The sequence below is a fragment of the Myotis nattereri genome (genome assembly GCF_964212035.1).
Source record: "Myotis nattereri genome assembly, chromosome: 4".
NCBI lineage: Eukaryota > Metazoa > Chordata > Mammalia > Chiroptera > Vespertilionidae > Myotis > Myotis nattereri.
In genome coordinates, this window is record NC_138079.1 from 37,322,246 (window position 1) to 37,341,669 (window position 19,424).

Here is a 19,424-nt window from a genome sequence, read left to right on the forward strand (position 1 = left end):
ATGAAGTGATCACCCGATTAAATCTAGTAAGGAAATTTAATTTTCAATGAAAGTAAAGTACATTTATATTTAAAATTAAAATACATTTAAATCTATGGATATTTCAAAAAGAACATAAAAGCAAGGCAGTATAAAATTGCCACTTTCTGGATATTGGTTTAGTTTTGTAAAATGCCAAGATATATTGTTTATTTATGTGAGTATTTGAACAGATACTGATGTGGATTTTTTTTTCTGGGAAGGAGAATTTGCCTGATGTATATACGTTGTATATATATAACACAGCAAATGAGGTCCTATTGCTTGCAGGTGCTCTGCCAGACAGTCTAGGGCAGTGATGGCGAACCTTTTGAGCTCGGCATGTCAGCATTTTGAAAAACCCTAACTTAACTCTGGTGCCGTGTCACATATAGAAATTTTTTGATATTTGCAACCATAGTAAAACAAAGATTTATATTTTTGATATTTATTTTATATATTTAAATGCCATTTAACAAAGAAAAATCAACCAAAAAAATGAGTTCGCGTGTCACCTCTGACACGCATGTCATAGGTTCGCCATCACTGCTCTAGGGGGTCCAATGAAGAGTATTATGTTGTCCTTGTCTTCAGCCCACTTGTAATGATTGGAAATAAGATATAATGTATCAGATAATAATAAAATATTTTTTTATAGTTGTAGGCAAGATTAATAGGTATGGGATTAACTAACTTTTTGTGGTTCTATGTGCACTCAAAGTATGTGTTGAACTAAGTATTTCACACATTATTTCATGCCATCCCAATAAGAACTCTGAGGGATCGTTACTGTTATCTTCATTTTACAGGTGAGGGAACCAAGGCATAGAATGAGTAGGAAGTACACCTGTGATCAGAAAGCTATGAAGTTACCAAGCTGTTTTGAACTCAGCTGATATTCTTATCCCCCACTCTAATCTGCAGTGAAAACAGTACTAAAAGGTGCAATATATGATAAATTGTCACAACTTCTTTAGGTGGTTTTTGTATTAGTTAAAAAGAGGGAAAGACAGTTTCTTAGCTGAACTGGTTAAGCATTTACAGTGTTTGTGGGGCTTTAGCTGGTCCTCAAAGGAGAGAGCACACTACACATTTCAAGTGGAATTTGGCACAGGGTAGGAGAGCCTAATGGATTTGAGGAAACAGTGAATCCTTTTGGCTGCCTTGGGGGATTGGAGAAAGATGCTGTAGAATATTTTAAAAAGACATTTGTGAATGTGATTAAGAAATGATACTGTCATTGATACTAATGTTCCTGTGTGGAGCACATTTTGCTCATAGAGATGTACTTATTTCTTTCATTTCCCTTTTCTTCAGTTGATTCAGGAGGTGCAAACTTACCTCGACAAGCAGAAATATTTCCAGATCGAAATCACTTTGGCCGCATATTCTATAACCAGGCAATTATGTCTTCTAAAAATATCACACAGGTAATTTCTCATTAATGAGACATGCTGCTTTTTGCTCGAAATGACTGCTAACTAGGCACTCTGAGATGACTTAAAACTAGTGAGTTCAGAATTTAGTCTTTTTCTACAGAAAGTATCTTAAGGTTACCTTCAGTCAGATTCTCCTGTTAATTATGGGAATATACTATTATTGTAATAACTAGGGGCGCGGTGCACGAAATTCGTGCACTGGGTGTGTGTGTGGAGGGGGGGAGTGTCCCTCAGCCCAGCCTGCCCCCTCTCACATACTGGGAGCCCTCAGGCATTGACCCCCATCACCCTCCAATCGCAGGATCGGCCCCTTGCCCAGGCCTGATGCCTCTGACAGAGGCGTCAGGCCTGGGCAGGGGACCCTCATTTCCCCCCATCACTGGTTCTGCCCCCAGCCCAGGCCTGATGCCTCTGGCCCAGGCATCAGGCCTGGGCAGGGGACCCCCAGACCCCTCCGATTGCTGGCTCTGCCCCTTGCCCAGGCCTGATGCCTCGGCCAGAGGCGTAGACCCCCATCACCCTCCGATCGCCTGATCGGCCCCTTGCCCAGGCCTGACGCCTCCACCAGAGGTGTCAGGCTTGGACACGGGACCCCCATCTCCCCCCATCACTGGCTCTGGCCCCCGCCCAGGCCTGAGGCCTCTGGCCCAGGAATCATGCCTGGGCAGGGGACCCCCATCTCCCTCTAATCGCTTGCTCCACCCCCCGCCCAAGCCTGACGCCTCTGACCCAGGCTTCAGGCCTGGGCAAGGGGACCATCATATCCCCCCAATCCCCGGCTCCGCCCCCCACCCAGGCCTGATGCCTCTGGCCCAGGCATCAGGCCTGGGCAGGGGACCCCCAGCCCCCCGCCCAGGCCTGATGCCTCAGCCAGAGGAGTTGACCCTCATCACCCTCCGATCACCAATCACTGGATCGGCCCCTTGACCAGGCCTGAGGCCTCCGGCAGAGGTGTCAGGCCTGGGCAGGGGACCCCCAGCTCCCCGCAGTTGCAGGCTCCGCCCCTGCCCAGACCTAACGCCTCTGGCCTAGGCGTCCGGCCCGGGCAGCGGGGACCCGCAGCTGCAGCGGCCCCGCGATCGTGGGCTTTGCTTTAGGCCCAGGCAAGGGACCCCTAGCTCCTGGGACTGCCAGCTTCGACTGTGCCCAGCTCCCGTCGCTGGCTCCACCCCTACTTCCTGCTATCACTGGCCAGGGCGGCAAAGGCGCCTGATTCTCCGATCATGGCTGGGGGGCAGGGCAAAGGCGGCCCCAGCTCTTAGCTCCCCCCTGGGTTTCCGATCACTGTCAGTGGCAGGGGGCTTCTTCCTGCTTTCCCTTTCGCCTCCCTGCATTGTGCCTACATATGCAAATTAACTGCCATCTTGTTGGCAGTTAACTGCCAATCTTAGTTGGCAGTTAATTTGCATATAGCCCTGATTAACCAATGAAAAGTGTAGCGCCGTACGCCAATTACCATTTTTCTCTTTTATTAGTGTAGAAGTTTTTGAAAAGAATGGGCACTGAGTAATTTTTTTAGAACTATGCTCTGGAGAAACTAGTATATGTATGAGGAGACGTGTAAGAAAGTTTATTGTAGCATTGTTTGTTATAGCAAAAGTTGAAGAGCAGTATAAATGATCACTAATAGAAAATTAATAACACAAATTTTAACTGTTAAAGTAAATGAACTAGAATTTCATGCATCAACATAAATAAGTCTCAAAAACATTTTTAATAAAAAATAGTGGACTACATATACAGCCAATTGCTATATGTGTAAAGCTTAAATACATCAAATAATACTATTATTTATGTCTAAACACATACATGTGAATACTTGGCTTTGAATACACAGACTTGGCTTTGAAACAGTGGTCACCTTTGAAGTGGGAGGGAAGAAAAAGGGGTCAGGTAGAGGCTTTAATTATGTATGAAATATTTTATTTCTTTAAAAAAGAACCTGAATTAAACTTGGCCAAATGTCAAGAATTATTAAGACTTGGTATTAGGTGAAAGGATATTTATTTTATTATTCTGTAATCTTTTTGCATGTTTGAAATACTTCATTATACTGATGATACTCCTTTGTTTAGGTTTTATTGGATTTCTTAAGTTTGTAGTATTTTTATTAATATTCTAATTAGTCTTCACTTGCAATTACATCTCTTCTTTTTTATTTTCTATCAATAGATTATTTTATTATTTATTATACTAGAGGCCCAGTACATGAGTTCATGCATAGGTGGGGTCCGGCTGGCCCACCCTGATGGGGGCCGATCGGGGCTGCGGTGGGGGGGGGGCAGAGTATGGGAGGTTGACAGGCCAAGTCCTCCCCCGATTGGGGTGGGGGTGGGCCGATCGGGGATGGGTGGCTGGGGGGCAATCAGGGGCAGGGCTGGCCAGGGGGAAGGGGCCACAGGCACTTGAGGGGAACCAATCAGGGTCCCGATCGGGCTGGGTGACCACTGCAGTGCACATCAGAGCAACTGGTCCTTCCGGTCATTCCGGTTGTTCTGCCGTTTGGCCACTGGGTTTTTATATATAGAGATATTTTATTGTTATGTAGTAACCTTACCTATCTGTATGCTTTATTTATCAAAATAGAAAATTCAGTTTTGCTCAGTTTTGCATAGATGGCTTTTCCATTATCTGGTATGAAAATCTTAATGGGATCTTTTGTTTTATAGGGGGAATTAGCCCATTTAACCTGGTATTATAACTTCTATAGCTTTACTAACCTTGCATTAACTAATGCAGCCCTAGTTTCCTAGGGCTGCTGTAACGAAGTACCACAAAGTGTGTGGCTTAAAAATAACAGAAATTTATTCTCTCAAGTTCTGGAGGCTGGAAGTCTGAAATCAAGGAGGCGGCAGGGTCATGCTCCCTAAACGGCTCTACGGAAAAATCTGTTCCTTGCCTCTTCAAGTTTCTGGTGGCTTGAGGCATTTTCTTGCCTTGAGGTTGCCTGATCCAATCTCTGCATAGGTCTTTCTCCCCAATCCCCAGCCCCCAATACAAGAGAAAGTTTATAAAGTCACAGAGGTAGAAAAAGTGAGCCAGCTCGACTGCATGGGCTCAGGAAGCAAGTTACAGAGGCAAAGGAAGGGCCCTTGGAGCTTGAGAAAGAGAGCGAGAGAAGTTCTTCACATGGCTTTCTTTTCTGTGTGTTTTCTTCTCTTCTCTGTCTTATAAGGACTCCTGTGATTGGATTTCAGGTCCACTTGGGTAATCCAGAATGATTTTATCTCAAGATCCTTAATTATATCTGCAAAGACTCTTTTTCCAAATAAAGTCACATTCCTAGGTTCTGGGGTTTGGGTGTGGATATGCCTTTTTGGGAGCCACTATTCAACCCACTGCAGACCTCTAGGCTTAACTGGGAAGGATTCAACCTCTAGCTCACACACATGGTTGTTGGCAGGATTGTTCTTTGCAGGCCTCATCGTTTCTTACCAGCTGTTGGCCAGAGCCCTTTCTAGGTTTCTTCCCACATGGGCTTCTCCACAGAATATCTTCCCATGTGTCAGCTGGCTGCAGCAGAGGGAGCAAGCAAGTGGGCAAGAGAGAGAGTGCCAGCAAGATGGAAGACATAGCATCTCATAACTTGATCACAGAAGTGACACTTGACATTTGATAGGACAAGGACATCAGCAGATCCATTACACACTCAAGGGGACAAGATAACAGGACGTGAATACCAAAGTCAAGAGTTTGGGGACCATTATTAGCTGGTGTCAGAGAAGTAGATTGTTGATTTCCTTGGTTTCAGAGGTACTGTGCAGAAAATGCATCTGAAGTGCTCTTAGGAATATGGTAAAATTCCCTCATGTAGATGTGCTAATAATTTGCCAGCTACTCACTTGTGAGACTTTTCTACTAAATTGGTAGATCTCCCCTCTCTCAGCCCCAGATGGCATGATGGCAGTCAGTTTCATTTCCCTCATTGTTTTTATTATTTCTATTATTATTATTTGGCAAACTAATTCTTCTGTCTTTGTCTCCTCCACCCCCACCTCTATACTTGCTGGCAGTACTGCTCTTTTCTCTCCTTTGGTTCTCTGGTTGTTTTAATGGAACCCTGTTGTGCCTGTTTAGATCTATGTGACTTACTTTTGAAAAGTGTCCTCTTTTTAGATTCTTACATCATTGTAACTCTTCTCTACTTCCTTGACTTTTTTTAGTAATGAAATAGTTTGAATGGAATCTGGTGTTCCAGTACAAAGAACAGGCTGACTAAGTGAAATCATGTCCCTTTCTCCTGATAGAACCTTGAAGAAAACGCCCATAAAATATTTCAGACATGCACAAAGTACAAAGGATAATAGAACAGAATACTCACCTATCCTCAATTCAGATATATGAAGTGTTAACATTTTCTTATTATTGCCTTAGATTTTTAAAGAATTTATTTATTGCCCTAGCTGGTTTGGCTCAGTGGATAGAGCCTCAGCCTGTGGACTGAAGGGTCCCAGGCTCGATTCCAGTCAAGGCACGTAGTCAAGGGCACGTACCTCAGTTGCAGGCTCAACCCCCAGTGGGAGGCATGCAGGAGGTAGCCGATCATTGATTCTCTTTCATTATTGATCTCTCCCCCTCTTCCTTCCTCTCTGAAATAAATCCTATATAATAAAAGCCTAATATGCAAATCAACCGAACAGTGAATGACTGGTAGCTATGATGCGCACTGACCACCAGGGGGCAGATGCTCGATGCAGGAGCTGCCTCCAGCCCACAGGCTGTCCCTAGGCCAGCCAAGGCAGATGCCAGCAGGGGCTCCCTGATCACCCTGCCAGTTACCACACAGATTGGCCCTGATCACCAGCCAGGCCTAGGAACCCTACCCATGCACAGATTTTGTCCACCGGGCCTGTAGTAAAATAAATAAATAAACAAACAAACAAATAAAAACCACACATACTGAACACTCCCCCCCCTCCCCAAAAAAAGAACTTATTTATTGATAATTCATTTACCCATTCAAAATACTGTATTGAAGCATAGATGGACCTGGAGAACATTATGCTAAGTGAAATAAGCCAGTCAGAGAAAAACAAGTACCATATAACTTCACTCATGTGGAATTTAATGAACAAATTGAACTACCAAGCAAAATAAAGATAGACTCATAGAGAGCAGGCAGACAGCTCTGGTGGGGAGGAGGGTGTGTGTGTGGTGGGGGGAGGTGGGGGGAGGTGGAGGGATTGAGCAAAAAAACCCAAAAACTTGTGGACATGCACAACAGTGTGGTAATGGCAGGGGAAATAGGAGTGGGTGGAGATGGAAGAGGGCATAGAGGTGATAATAGTGATGGGAAAAATAAGTAAATAAAAATCAAGTTTAAAAATAAAAACATATTGTATTGATGGACATGTTGGTTATTTGCATGTTTTCACTATTATGAACACTGCTACCATGAATGTTTTTTTGTAGACTCACAGGCATGAGTTTTTCTAGCCATAGACATTTTGGAAACAAACTACTAGGTGATTGATAAGTAAAAACAATAAGTGATAAACATTGTAATATGGTGACAGAAATATTGCAGACATTTTAAATAACATACATGAAATAGGGAATTATGTCTTTTTGTGCCAGCCATTTAGATAAAAAATGTTGACTTGGGCTGCCTTCTATTTTTGGATTAATACTAGTGGGTTTTTTCTTCTTCAGAACAGATATTGTATGACCATAAGGAAAACTGGTGGAATGTTGGAATTGGTAGCAACATAGGATAATTAAAGAAAATATCTATTACGTACTTTTCTTATTTTTCTTTGTGATATTACTTATTTGTATCTAGGGGTAATTGCCAAACCATATTTATTGTTCATTGTGTCATACTAATATCTAAGAAAGAATATTTATATTATGGAAAAATTTAAATACATACAAAAGAATAGTGCTGTGAAGCAGACTGTATGCATCACCCAGCTTCCACACAATTGACTTTCTTTTGAACAAGATTTTCAACTGTGATGCTAACGTTAGTTTTATATTTAGAATGTATCGTATGTGGGGTAACACACAGTATTAACAACACTCATTATTTCAGTTTTCCTGTGAGGTAAGTGGCAATTGTTTGGAGAATTTATTAGTTTTAAAAATTATCCTATCATACAGTTTTGCCAATTTTTGGGTGGATCGTGAGTTCTCCATTAGTAGTTTAGGCTAATAGTCTATCTGGCCATTCTTTGATAGGGAGATTATCCATAAACTTTGTAAAAGTGTGACATAAGCCCTTCAAAATGCTTTGATACAAGGAAACTATTACAAATGTTTATAGGACTCTTACTTTTATTTTTTAAAATATATTTTTATTGATTTCAGAGAGGAAGGAAGAGGAAGAGAGAGAGAGAAACATCAATGATGAGAGAGAATCATTGATTGGCTGCCTCGTGCACGCCCCCTACTGGGGATCGAGCCCCCAATTTGGGCATGTGCCCTGACCGGGAATAGAATCTTGATCTCCTTGTTCTTAGGTCAACACTCAACCACTGAGCAACCCTGGCTGGATATAGAGGACTCCACTTTTAAAATGAAGTACAGGGACCAGCTAGTAGTGTGCCCTGGTACTGCAACATTTATGGGACTATAGATCCAGAGACAATATAATTCACTGTTTGGGCTGTACTTGATGAGTGTCATATATGCTTGGTTTCCAGATAGCGGTGGTCATGGGCTCCTGTACAGCAGGAGGTGCTTACGTGCCTTCAATGGCTGATGAAAACATCATTGTACGCAAGCAGGGTACCATTTTCTTGGCTGGACCACCCTTGGTAAGAACATAGTTTTGATTGAAGTAAAATATACATAGTATAACATTTTCCATTTCTACCATTTTCAGTATACAGTTCTATGGCATTAAATATATTCATTTTGTTGTGCAGCCATCACCACCATCCATCTCCAGAACTTTTCATCTTTTCCCTTCCAGCTATCTCTTCTTCCAGCCCAACCCTCAGTGCATACATGACCCCCAAGGGTGGGCAACCTCCATGCCAGATGGGGAGTAGGCAAGAGACTAGCCCTTAGCTCAGACCCCCACCCAGTCATCTGCTGGTGAACATAATTCAGCACTGCCAGCCGGGATAGTGATGGTGCTGCTGTGCTCCACCCTGAGACACTAGGACAGCGGTTCTCAAGCTGTGGGTTGTGACCCCTTTGGGGGTCGAATGACCCTTTCACAGGGGTCGCCTAAATACATTCTGCATATCAGATATTTACATTACGATTCATAACAGTAGCAAAATTACAGTTATGAAGTAGCAAAGAAAATAATTTTATGGTTGGGGGTCACCACAACATGAGAAACTGTATTAAAGGGTCACGGCATTAGGAAGGTTGAGAACCACTGCTCTAGGGGGTGCATGCCAGGCCAGGCCCTCACTCGGGCAGATGTAGCAATCATTAGGAAGGGGGCAGGGCCCAGGCTCCAGTTAGTGGGAAAGCAGGGAGCCAAGAACCCATCCCAGAGAGGTGGTGGGAGGCAGACTGTCTAAGAACTGAAGCCCAAACTCCAACTCACAGACTCCATTGTCATCTCAGACTTTACTTACAGAACATAAATTCAAAGATAAATTAGAATTCAATGGAGTGGGCACCAATCATTAAACTTCAAGCACAGGGCCCTTCTGAGAATGGGACTCTGTGCAGCCTCACTGGTCGCCTGCCTCTGATGCAGCACTGAGAACTGGATTATATAATCCTGGCTCTTCCTCCCACCCCTTTGGTCAGCTCCGTTCCAGCGATTTTCAGTAATGTAGTCATCACTCCACCATGTTTATGGCAGACATGACTGTAGACTTCAGAGTGATAGAGGATAGGTGGGGAGACAGGTAATTACTACACCGAGCAACAAAATGTCCCATTATATAAGTGAAGTCCAAGAATATTAAATACCTAAAAGAGAAGAATGTTATAAAACCACCATCTATATAAAATGGGGTATTATTCAGCTATAAAAAGGATTGAAGTTCTGACACATGCCACAGCATGGAAGAACCTTGAAAACTTTATGACAGACACAACAGGACAGATCTTGTATAGTTCCACTTCTGTGAAATATTTAGAGTGGTCAAATTCATAGAGAGAAAGTAGATTGATTAATAGTTGCCAGGGACCGGGAGGGTGGAATTGGGAGTGACTGCTAATGAGTACGGGGTTTTTTTGTTTTGTTTTTTTTTGGTGAGTGATGAATGTTCTGGAGTTGGTGGCAGTAATGGTTGCAAAGTTTGTAAATACGCTAAAAAACACTGAATTGTATACTTTTAATATTGAACTTTATGGTATGTGAATTATATCTCAAGTATGTTTATTGCTTCAAAAGTCTATCAATCATCTGTGGTTTTGGAATATTAAGACAAATTTATTTTAAAAAGCATGGTAAAAGGAGCGTAAGCTTTGTTGTGAAGTCAGTATATTTTCCACATGACTGTGCTAATTTTTAATAACTTATTGAGGATCAGATCAGCCTGAGGAGCTGCCATTTCATATTCAAAAAGCCTGTGGTGTTTATTATCTACACTAATAAAAGAGAAAAATGGTAATTGGCGTAGACCACTACCCTTCTCATTGGCTAATCAGCGAGATATGCAAATTAACTGTCAGCCAAGATGGTGGCCGGCAGCCAGGCAGCTGATGCGAACAGGGAGGCTTGCTTGCTTCAGTGACGGAGGACTCCAACGTTCCCCGCCTGACTTGCCGGCCTCTCAGCTGCAACTCTAACCAACTATGTTGCAAATGTAGAAGCTAAACAAAACCCCAGAAACCTGCTTTACTCAGCGGGGCTTCAGCCAGCCAGACCGCAACATTGTATCAAATACAGATGGTAAACAAAGGCCAGAAACCTGTTTTCAGCAGCCGAGGCCTCAGAGCTAAAGCTGGCCCAGAATAAAAAAAAAAAAGAAAAGAAAAGAAAAAAAGGAGCGGTTGGGAGCTTCAGTCACCCGTCAGCCTGAAAACGGCCCTCAGCCCCTCAGCCAGACTGGCCAGGCACCCCAGTGGGGACTCCCACCCTGATCCAGGACACCCTTCAGGGCAAACCAGCCAGCCCCCACCCGTGCACCAGGCCTCTATTCTATATAGTAAAAGGGTAATATGCCTCCCGGCACCGGTATCAGCATGACAGGGGGCAGCACCCAAACACCCTGATCGCCCTGCGGCTCTGTGTGTGACAGGGTGCAGCGCCCCAACCCCCTGATCGGCCCTGCTCTGTGTGTGATAGGGGGCAGTGCGCCAACTCCCCTATTGGCCCTACTCTGTGAGTGACAGTGGGGAGCTCCTCAACCCCCTGATCCGCCCTGCTCTGTGTGTGACAGGGGGCGGTGCCCCAACTCCCCTATTGGCCCTACTCTGTGTGTTACAGGGGGGAGCTCCTCAACCCCCTGATCGACCCTGCTCTGTGTGTGACAGGGTACGGAGCCCCAACCCCCCGATGGGCCCTGCGCTGTGCATGACAGGGGGCAGCGCCCCAACCCCCTGATCTGCCCTGCTCTGTGCGTGACGGGGTGGCGCCGCAACCTCCCCATTGACCCTGCCTTGAGTGTGACAGGGGGCGGTGCCCCAACCCCCCAATCGGCGCTACCCTGAGCGTGACTGGGGGTGGCATTGCAACCTCCCAATCCGCCCTGCTCTGTGCATGACGGGGCGGCGCCCCAACACCCCAATCGGCCCTGCTCTGAGCCCGACCAGGGGCTGCACCTAGGGATTGGGCCTGCCCTCTGCCACCCGGGAGCAGGCCTAAGCCAGCAGGGCGTTATCTCCCGAGGAGTCCCAGACTGCAAGAGGGCACAGGCCAGGCTGAGGGACCCCCCCCCCACCCCCCGAGTGCACAAAGTTTTGTGCACCGGGCCTCTAGTCTATATAATAAAAGGCTAATATGCAAATCAACTGAACTGCGGAACGACCGGGTGCTATGACGTGCACTGACCACCAGGTGGCAGACGATGAATGCAGGAGCTGCCCCCTGCTGGTCAGTGCGCTCCCACAGGGTGAGTGCTGCTCAGTCAGAAGCCGGGCTCAAGGCTGGCGAGCGCAGCAGCACTAAGGACCCATTGGGGGATGTCCGACTACTGGCCTAGGCCCGCTCCCCATCGGGCCTAAGCTGGCAGTTGGACATCCCCTGAGGGGGTCCCAGACTGCTCCAGGGCGCAGGCCGGGCTGAGGGGAGGGACACCCTCCCTCCCCCACAGTGCATGAATGTTGTGCACCGGGCCTCTAGTTCTTTAATATTTCTCTAGCTTTACATGATAGCGATCATTGTTTAATGAGAGGAAAATTCACTCCAGATTTACCTTTGTATATTAAAGGGTACATACTTTCATGAGTAGTCCTTATTTATATTTTATTAGATAAAGAGTAAAGATATGACTAAAATTTGAAAATATCTTTTTGGGAATATAGGCAGCAGCATACTACTAGAATAATGCTAACAGCAGTTACCAGTGGATTCAGATTTAACTTGGCAGCCAGGCAAGTCTGCAGTCTGTCCCAGAACTGATCCTCGTTCAGGAGTCCACCATTGAAACACTGTTTACGGTACAAAAAGAAGCAGCAGCATCCTCACCTGCTTGAGAATCCTAAATTTGACACTTGTTTCACTGAAAATTGAGAAAAGGCTTGGTAGGTTTCACACATAATATGGGCTTGAGTTGCAGTAGCTTAAAATGGTTGGAGAAAGCATAGTGACAAGACAAGTTTTTGAAAGAGCTTTTTGTTCTCCTGTCTTTTGTTTATCTTCTGAACTTATAATTTAGTAGAATGAGCTATTTTAATTTTACTTTGACTTTTATCATTTTTGCTCCTATCACAGTACCAAACATGATGTGGGTGCTCAATAAATATTAACTAGTGACAAATCCTTATATTTTTAGTCAGATCTCTGAAAATAAATATAGTATGTTGGTGTTTATTCTTTTTTACAGCTTTAAATATCCAGATACCTCTTATAATTAGTTATAGTTTGGACCAAATTATATTTTACACTGAATTTCTTTGGGAGGAGAACTAAAAATTTGGTTCTGGGGGTGGAATAATTGGAAGTGAAAATTTTAATTACCTTTCCCAGTGGAATTTTTTATTTAAGACAGAGCTTTTGATGTAGTGAATAATAAGTTATTTCTGTGCTGTATTTTAGATTAGTGTTCATTTTTCTAATTAAAGCTTTTCCTATTTGAAGAAAAAGAAACAAATCAATCAACTTAAAGAAGTAAGAATCAATAAGCAATTCCAGAGGGATCAGATTGGCATTTAGTATTGAAGACTTTTCTTGCTTAGAATTTCTCAGGCTATAATTAAGTCATTCTTAATTTATTACTTGAGGTTTCTTTCTTTTAGCTCACATTCTTCTGAATCTTAGATGTGAGGAATCTTAGATATTTTCCCCATTTTAAAGTTATTATACCTTTAAGAGTTTATAATAGTCACTGGAGTTTTTCAGCATAGGTGAAGAAAAGGCAGTATTTCAGTGTATTTATTGAGTGTTCAAAGATGAGTAAATCACAGTTCCTACCATCAAGGAACTCACAGTATAGAGGAGAGGACAGAGACGCATGCAGATTACAGAAATATAGTCAGGCAAATGCCATGTAGGAGGTGTAAGTGGAATACCCTTGGACCACGGATAAGCAAGCATTGCTCTGTTATTACATGCACTGTCATTAATGGTGAAAGGCCTGAGTGGGTCAGGGAAAGGCACAGAGAGCAGGTGGGGCTTGAAGGGTAAGCAGGGATTCACCAGAGAGTGAGAGGGAGCAGGGAGCGCCGGCCAAGGGCACAGACACTAAGGCTTTAACATGCAATGGAGGCAGCCTGAGGAGGGGACAGAGCAGGCTTCTAGGCCAGAAATGTTCAAATCAAGTTCCATCTCACTCTGGGGCTGTGGGCAAGTTCCTTAGTGACTCTGGGTTCAGATTTTTCATTTGTAGACTGGTTTGCTAGGCAAGTGGAATGAAAAAACAAAATGTCTTTAGCTCAATGGAAGAAAGAGTGGTAGGTACAGTCAGGTTAGGTGCTGTGTGTTAGGAAAACATTTGTATATTTCAGATGGGCAGATCTCACCTTTGACTTTTCTCCCTGTTGTAGGTTAAAGCAGCAACTGGAGAAGAGGTGTCTGCTGAGGATCTTGGAGGTGCTGATCTTCATTGCAGGTGAAACGGAAGAGGTTATTTCTTTTCAGGATTGATTGCCACATGTTTTAAAAAGTTTATTTTTCCAAGTATTAAACTTGCCACAATTTGTTCTCCATCTGCTGTTTTAGGGTTCAGTTCTTTGAACTGTCGAGTTGCATTTCTAAGCTAGAACATCAGCTTTTCCATTATAGAAAGGCTGGAGAGACAGGTTTCTTATTTAACAAATACCCATTGAGCTCTAGATCTTTGAGATGATAGACGTTGTCTCTGTCCTCAGGGAGTTTACAGTGTAGTCAGGGAGGTGGGCAATAAATAATTACCAAAATTCATATAAATGTATATGTGTGATAGGCCTGCAAAGGAGAAATATAAGGAAGAGCATATAGAAGGTGGATCAAACCCAGTGGTTAAATGAACATTTGGGAAGGGGAGCACAGGGTGCTGGTGGTGAACTGCAGTTCAACAACAGACCACAAGAGAAAATGAAATAAAGAAGTTTGTTAATCACGGGTCTGGAGGAAGTACCTGGCATGCCTTCAGGGGTCACCTAGGGAGGTCAAGGCAGCTCAGACAGAGAGAAAGAAAGAAACTGGGGCACATGTTTTTTTTTGTTTTAATTTTTATATTGATTTCAGAGAGGAAGGGAGAGGAGAGAGAAACATCAATGATGAGAGAGAATCATTGAATGACTGCCCCTTACACGCCCCCAACCGGAGATCGAGCCTGCAATTTGGGCATGTGCCCTCGACAGATTCGAACTTGGGACCTTTCAGTCTGCTGGCGGACGCGCTATCCACTGAGCCAAACTGGCTAGGGCTGGGGCACATGTTTTAATAGGGTCCTAGGTAGGAGTGCTTTGGGTTCCTGGGCTAGGGTTGGATTGTTCAGTTCCATCCAAAAGAGTGGAATTTTGGTAAGCTCGATGGCGGTCTTATCTAAGGGTGCATAAGACATATAGGTGCTGGGAGGCAGGGGAGACTGCTGGTTACAAGGGCTGCTGTGAAATTCCTATCAGGACTTACATTTGCTCGTGACCCTCAGTTGCTCTGTAGGGCTAGTTAGTTTAAGGTCCTTGCAGGCCGCTTGGCCAAATAAATGGATGCTGAGGTGGTAGTACCTGATAGCAGGTAAGTATTTAACAGCTGGTTCTCTGGGGGAGGGAAAAGCCCTGCTTTGTGGCATCTGCCCATGTCTGTAGTATAAGTTATCCCACCACAGGACGCAGGAAGAGATGCACACAGTAGGCTCTTGTGAGTCAGGTGCCAGCTTGCTCTGCACATCACTGGTTTAACTGCTTCAGGTTAGAGTTCAGGGGTAAGAATTCTTGACCATCTACCTCCTAGAATTTTATGAAGTGATAAACGAGGCGATAAATGTAAATTGCTTGAAATAATACCTGCTTTAAATAAATACCTATAAATGTTAACTGCCATTATTACTGTTGTTGTTTATCATCTTAATTGGTCATTAAGGGTTTTGGACCTTTTTTTTTTTTTTTGTAAAGAGTACAGACAGTCCTCGGGTTACATAGGACTCGACGTACGTCGTTTCGTGGTTACGTCGCTATCTCCGATTTATTTATTAAAGAAAAATTTCTGTCATTTCAATGTATGTACATATGTGCTTTATGTTTTTTATTATTTATTTACCACAAGTAAAGGTCAGGAATTGTTATCTTTCTTTTAATTTTTTTTTACTGTTTCACTTCATTACTGCTGTGCATGTGCTCCGTGTGAGTGACGTAGGTGCTTATGTAGGTGGGTTCTGACTTACGGCAAAAATCATGTTACTTTGTGCCATAGGAACAGATCTCCAACATAACCCGAGGACCTACTGTAATTAGAAAACCATTGAAAAGCTTTAAGCAGAATGTGCTATCACCAAATATTTCATTAAAAAAAAATTCCCTCTGGCTACTAAGTAGAGAATGCTTGGAATGTTGGCAAGAGTCTATGTGGGGGACCAGTTGGGTGGGTGTATCAGTAGCGTAGGTGAGAGATGCTGGTGGCTTAGGTGCTTATGGTGGTAGTGAAGGTAGGGGGGTAAACAGAGTTGAGCTCTACTTTAGAGGTGGAATTGAGAGACATGTTGATGGATTTCATGGAAGGGGTGCAAGAAGGTGAGATGACAAAGATGGTGACATGAAATGGCTTTACTTCCTGAGATTGGGAAGGCAGGGGAAAGAGCAGATTTGAGGATGGGGCAGGAGGATCAAGCATTCCTTTTGGATCTGATAAGTTAGAGATGCTTGAGACATCCAAATAGAGATGCTGAGGAGGCAGGTAGCTGTAAGAGTCCGGAGCCCAGACCAGTGCTGGAGATCTTTACATGGGAGTCCTCAGCATAGAGATGGACTCCAAAACCATAGGATGAGATGAACTCACCTCCAGGTGAATATAGATGTAGAGGAGGGCCCGGGATCATACCCTAAAGAACCCAGACCTGAATGGCAAGCGTCTAATCATCAGATTCAGGTGTGGTAAACCTACCTTTGATCTTCCAACCACAAACAAACCCAGGGAGGCAGATGGGTATAATAATTCTGCTTTTCTATCAAAGAACACTGCCATGCCAATTAAAGGGTTGATTTAGGGGCCTATCTTTGCCCCAGGTTTTCATTCCTTTCTCATTGAGCACTTATTTGAATAGATTGATTGTACTAAGTGTTATGGGTAATACAGAGGAATTTTAGCCCTAGGCCCAACCTCAGATTTATAATTTAATTAGGCAGCTAAGAGAAAGAAATGAATTAAAAAACAATTACAAAATATGCTATCATGCTTCCAATTTTACAACTAGAGGCCAAAGGAGAAATGACGAGTTGAGAAAGGCATAGAAAAGCTCAGAGGGAGAGCTTGAGGGTCTGCCCGAGTTTGAACAGAACACTTGTTCATTTAGGTGAGCACAACTGTGTGAGCGGAGAATCAGGGTGACTGCCTTATCTGGCCATTTACTGACTGTTACAGGGAGACAGTGAGTGGATTTTCAACCTGTGGAGAAAGAGGATGCAGGTAGAAAAGGGTGAGTGGGTATAGGACAGTGTGGGCTGTTACTGTTTGTGCTTAATCTGGGGAAGGTGAAGAAGATAGTATTTATGGAATATTAACAAAATGTTTTTGACTTTAAAAACTGTAATCCAGTGCCCATGAAAGCTGTAGGCAGTATATCAATTTAGGGTGTAGGTTCTAGAATTCATCCTTCATTTACCTCACTTATTACCGTTGTGACTAGACAAACCACGTAACCTTCTGGAGCCTCATTTCCTCATGCGTAAAACGAAGGAAAGGATACTTCTTACCTCATAGCACAGGATCTGGTGCATACTAAGCACCCTATTACTACCGGCTATTATTCTTAACTTGTTTAAAATCATGGGACAATGATTAGATGGTGATGGCTTTCTTGGGGAACAATGTCATAAAATTACTAGTCACAAATTGCTTTGGGTTCTCTCTGTCTAATCAAAGAGTGATAAATGTGTATTTACAAAGAGGTTCTTGCTGTCTTTAAAAATACATATTTATACTTCTGTTGAGTCATCCGGAAGAGTTAATTTGACACAAAGACTTATGTAATGTAATGCCTCCTCAAAGGTTTCTCTTTCCTGCTCTTTTGGTAAATACTAGGCATCTTTTAAAAGAAAGCATTTTATTTTAAATATTTACTGATTTGGAAGCAATTCCTCCTGCTTCTGTTTGCTTTCTGAATTATTACAGTGTAGCCAGAAATCAGCACTTGTAGCTGGTATTATATATGAAGCATTTACTAATAAAAGATATTATCAGTTATAAATTATTGTATTAAGTTAGAAAGGGTCTGCCATTGCAGAGGCACTGGAGGGCTGTAACGAGAAGCAAGTACAGTCTCTGCTTTTATTCAGGGACACCCAATCCAGAGTTGGAAAGTGACACAACTCTCACCACTGTGAGAGCCCAGTTCTAGGAAATGTCTCCCAAGGGTTTGGCATTTTCCCTAGACAAGATATCAAAATTTAGATTGCAGCAGCTTAATCCTTATTCATAAAATGAACCAAAATTCTCTTTGTTTCAGGTACATAGTTTGCCTGACTTTACCATTTTGTTTATACTTTATTAGAAAGTCATAGTACTTTACATCTGAAATAAGAAGCCATCTAATCAGAACAGAACCAGAGCAAGCCCATATTTCATTGACACTCAACTTGAAATTGAACAGGAACTTCCATGGCCCTTAAGACAGAATCATTTTACCAATACTCATTTTAACCCATGATCCGAGGGACAGTGTCTTAAACCTTTGCATTCGTTACCCTCTGACAGCTTGCTTTTAGGTGTAACTTCGGAGGGAGGGAGCTCAGCAGTCTTTCAGAAGCGAGAGGCCATAGTTGGCATCTTCATTAGGAGCTCAGTTAGGTACAAACACTTTTTGTTGTTACCAACAGCATCACTAAAGTGTGCCATCTATGGTTGAATTTATCATGTAGAATTTTTTCAAAAAATATATTTTATTGATTTTTTACAGAGAGGACGAGAGTGGGATAGAGAGTTAGAAACATTTAGAAACATCGATGAGAGAGAAACATCAATCAGCTGTCTCCTGCACACTCCCCACTGGGATGTGCCCACAACCAAGGTACATGCCCTTGACCGGAATCGAACCTGGGACCCTTCAGTCCACAGGCTGATGTTCTATTCACTGAGCCAAACCAGTTAGGGCTTATCGTGTAGAATTTTATTTGAGGTATGTGGGCTGACCATTAAATAGAAGTCCTTATCAGCAAGGCCCCATGATCTAGTTGAAAGAGGTCAAGACAGAAATAGAGGCGTGGATTCTTATGCAGCTACTGGTGGTTCTATGCAAGGTTCTATGCATACCTGTTTTTCCTATTTGTAAAACAAGGATGATACCAGGGACATTACAATGTTTGCCAGGGATATTATGAAGATCACATTAAATATCATTTATTAAAGTGGTTTGGAAGTAAAAATGATGCCATCCATAGATGAGAGAAGGTGTTTGGGCTTAAGATATTTCATTTTTTCTTTTTCTCTAATCTGATTATTTTAGTGTACTTTACTCTGTAGAAAGTCCGGAGTCACTGACTACTACGCTTTGGATGATAATCACGCCCTTCACTTAACTAGGAAGATTGTGAGAAGTCTCAATTATCAGAAAAAGTTGGATGTGAGTTGGATGTGTTCTTATAGCTTTTATTTTTCTGAAAAGCATTTTGGCTTATGTCATCTTGAAATAATGTCTTAAAAATGGTTAATAGGATTTTTCTATTTTCTTCAGGTTACCATTGAGCCTTCTGAAGATCCTTTATTTCCTGCAGATGAATTGTACGGAATAGTGGGCGCTAACCTTAAGAGGAACTTTGATGTCCGAGAGGTATGTAAAGTGGAACTGTGAGCCATAAACCTTGCTGTCTGTCTGCTCATATGTGTATACATTGTCAAAGCCAGAGTCTGTTTATAATTTTAATGCATAGGGGCTGGTTTAGATCTCAGTAAGGAGCGACAGATATGTGAGGGAAAGATCTTTCCATAGTGTAGGATTCACTGGTACACAGTAAATACCAAAAGAGAGAGGGGGAAACCCCATTAATTATTGGAAAGTTTTCATTGCACAATGACGAACCTTGGCTTATTCATAAACAGTACTTCATAATGTGGACATTAGGAATGATGTAGGGCAACTTCATTTTCAGCTATTTCCTTTCCATATTTTTGTTTCAGGAATTGAATGAAATGTTGTTGAAAGAAAAAACATACCCTTTTATATCAATATTACATTAGCAAAGATTAGACTTTGATTACAGGTGAAGATTACACATTGTTGCTATGATTACAGATTATTGATATAGTCTTGTATAGTC

The 19,424-nt window shown here is 42.9% G+C and overlaps 1 protein-coding gene across 2 annotated transcripts in view; it reads left to right on the top strand.

The window, feature by feature from the left end:
• Positions 1-19,424, top strand: part of MCCC2 (methylcrotonyl-CoA carboxylase subunit 2) — a 59,254-nt gene that overhangs the window by 14,592 nt on the left and 25,238 nt on the right. For both annotated transcript variants that reach the window (XM_081090040.1, XM_081090041.1), the window contains exons 6-10: positions 1,336-1,448; positions 8,102-8,215; positions 13,521-13,585; positions 18,631-18,730; positions 18,842-18,937. In XM_081090040.1, the coding sequence (XP_080946166.1) occupies positions 1,336-1,448; positions 8,102-8,215; positions 13,521-13,585; positions 18,631-18,730; positions 18,842-18,937 (488 nt within the window). The remainder of the gene's footprint in view (positions 1-1,335; positions 1,449-8,101; positions 8,216-13,520; positions 13,586-18,630; positions 18,731-18,841; positions 18,938-19,424) is intronic.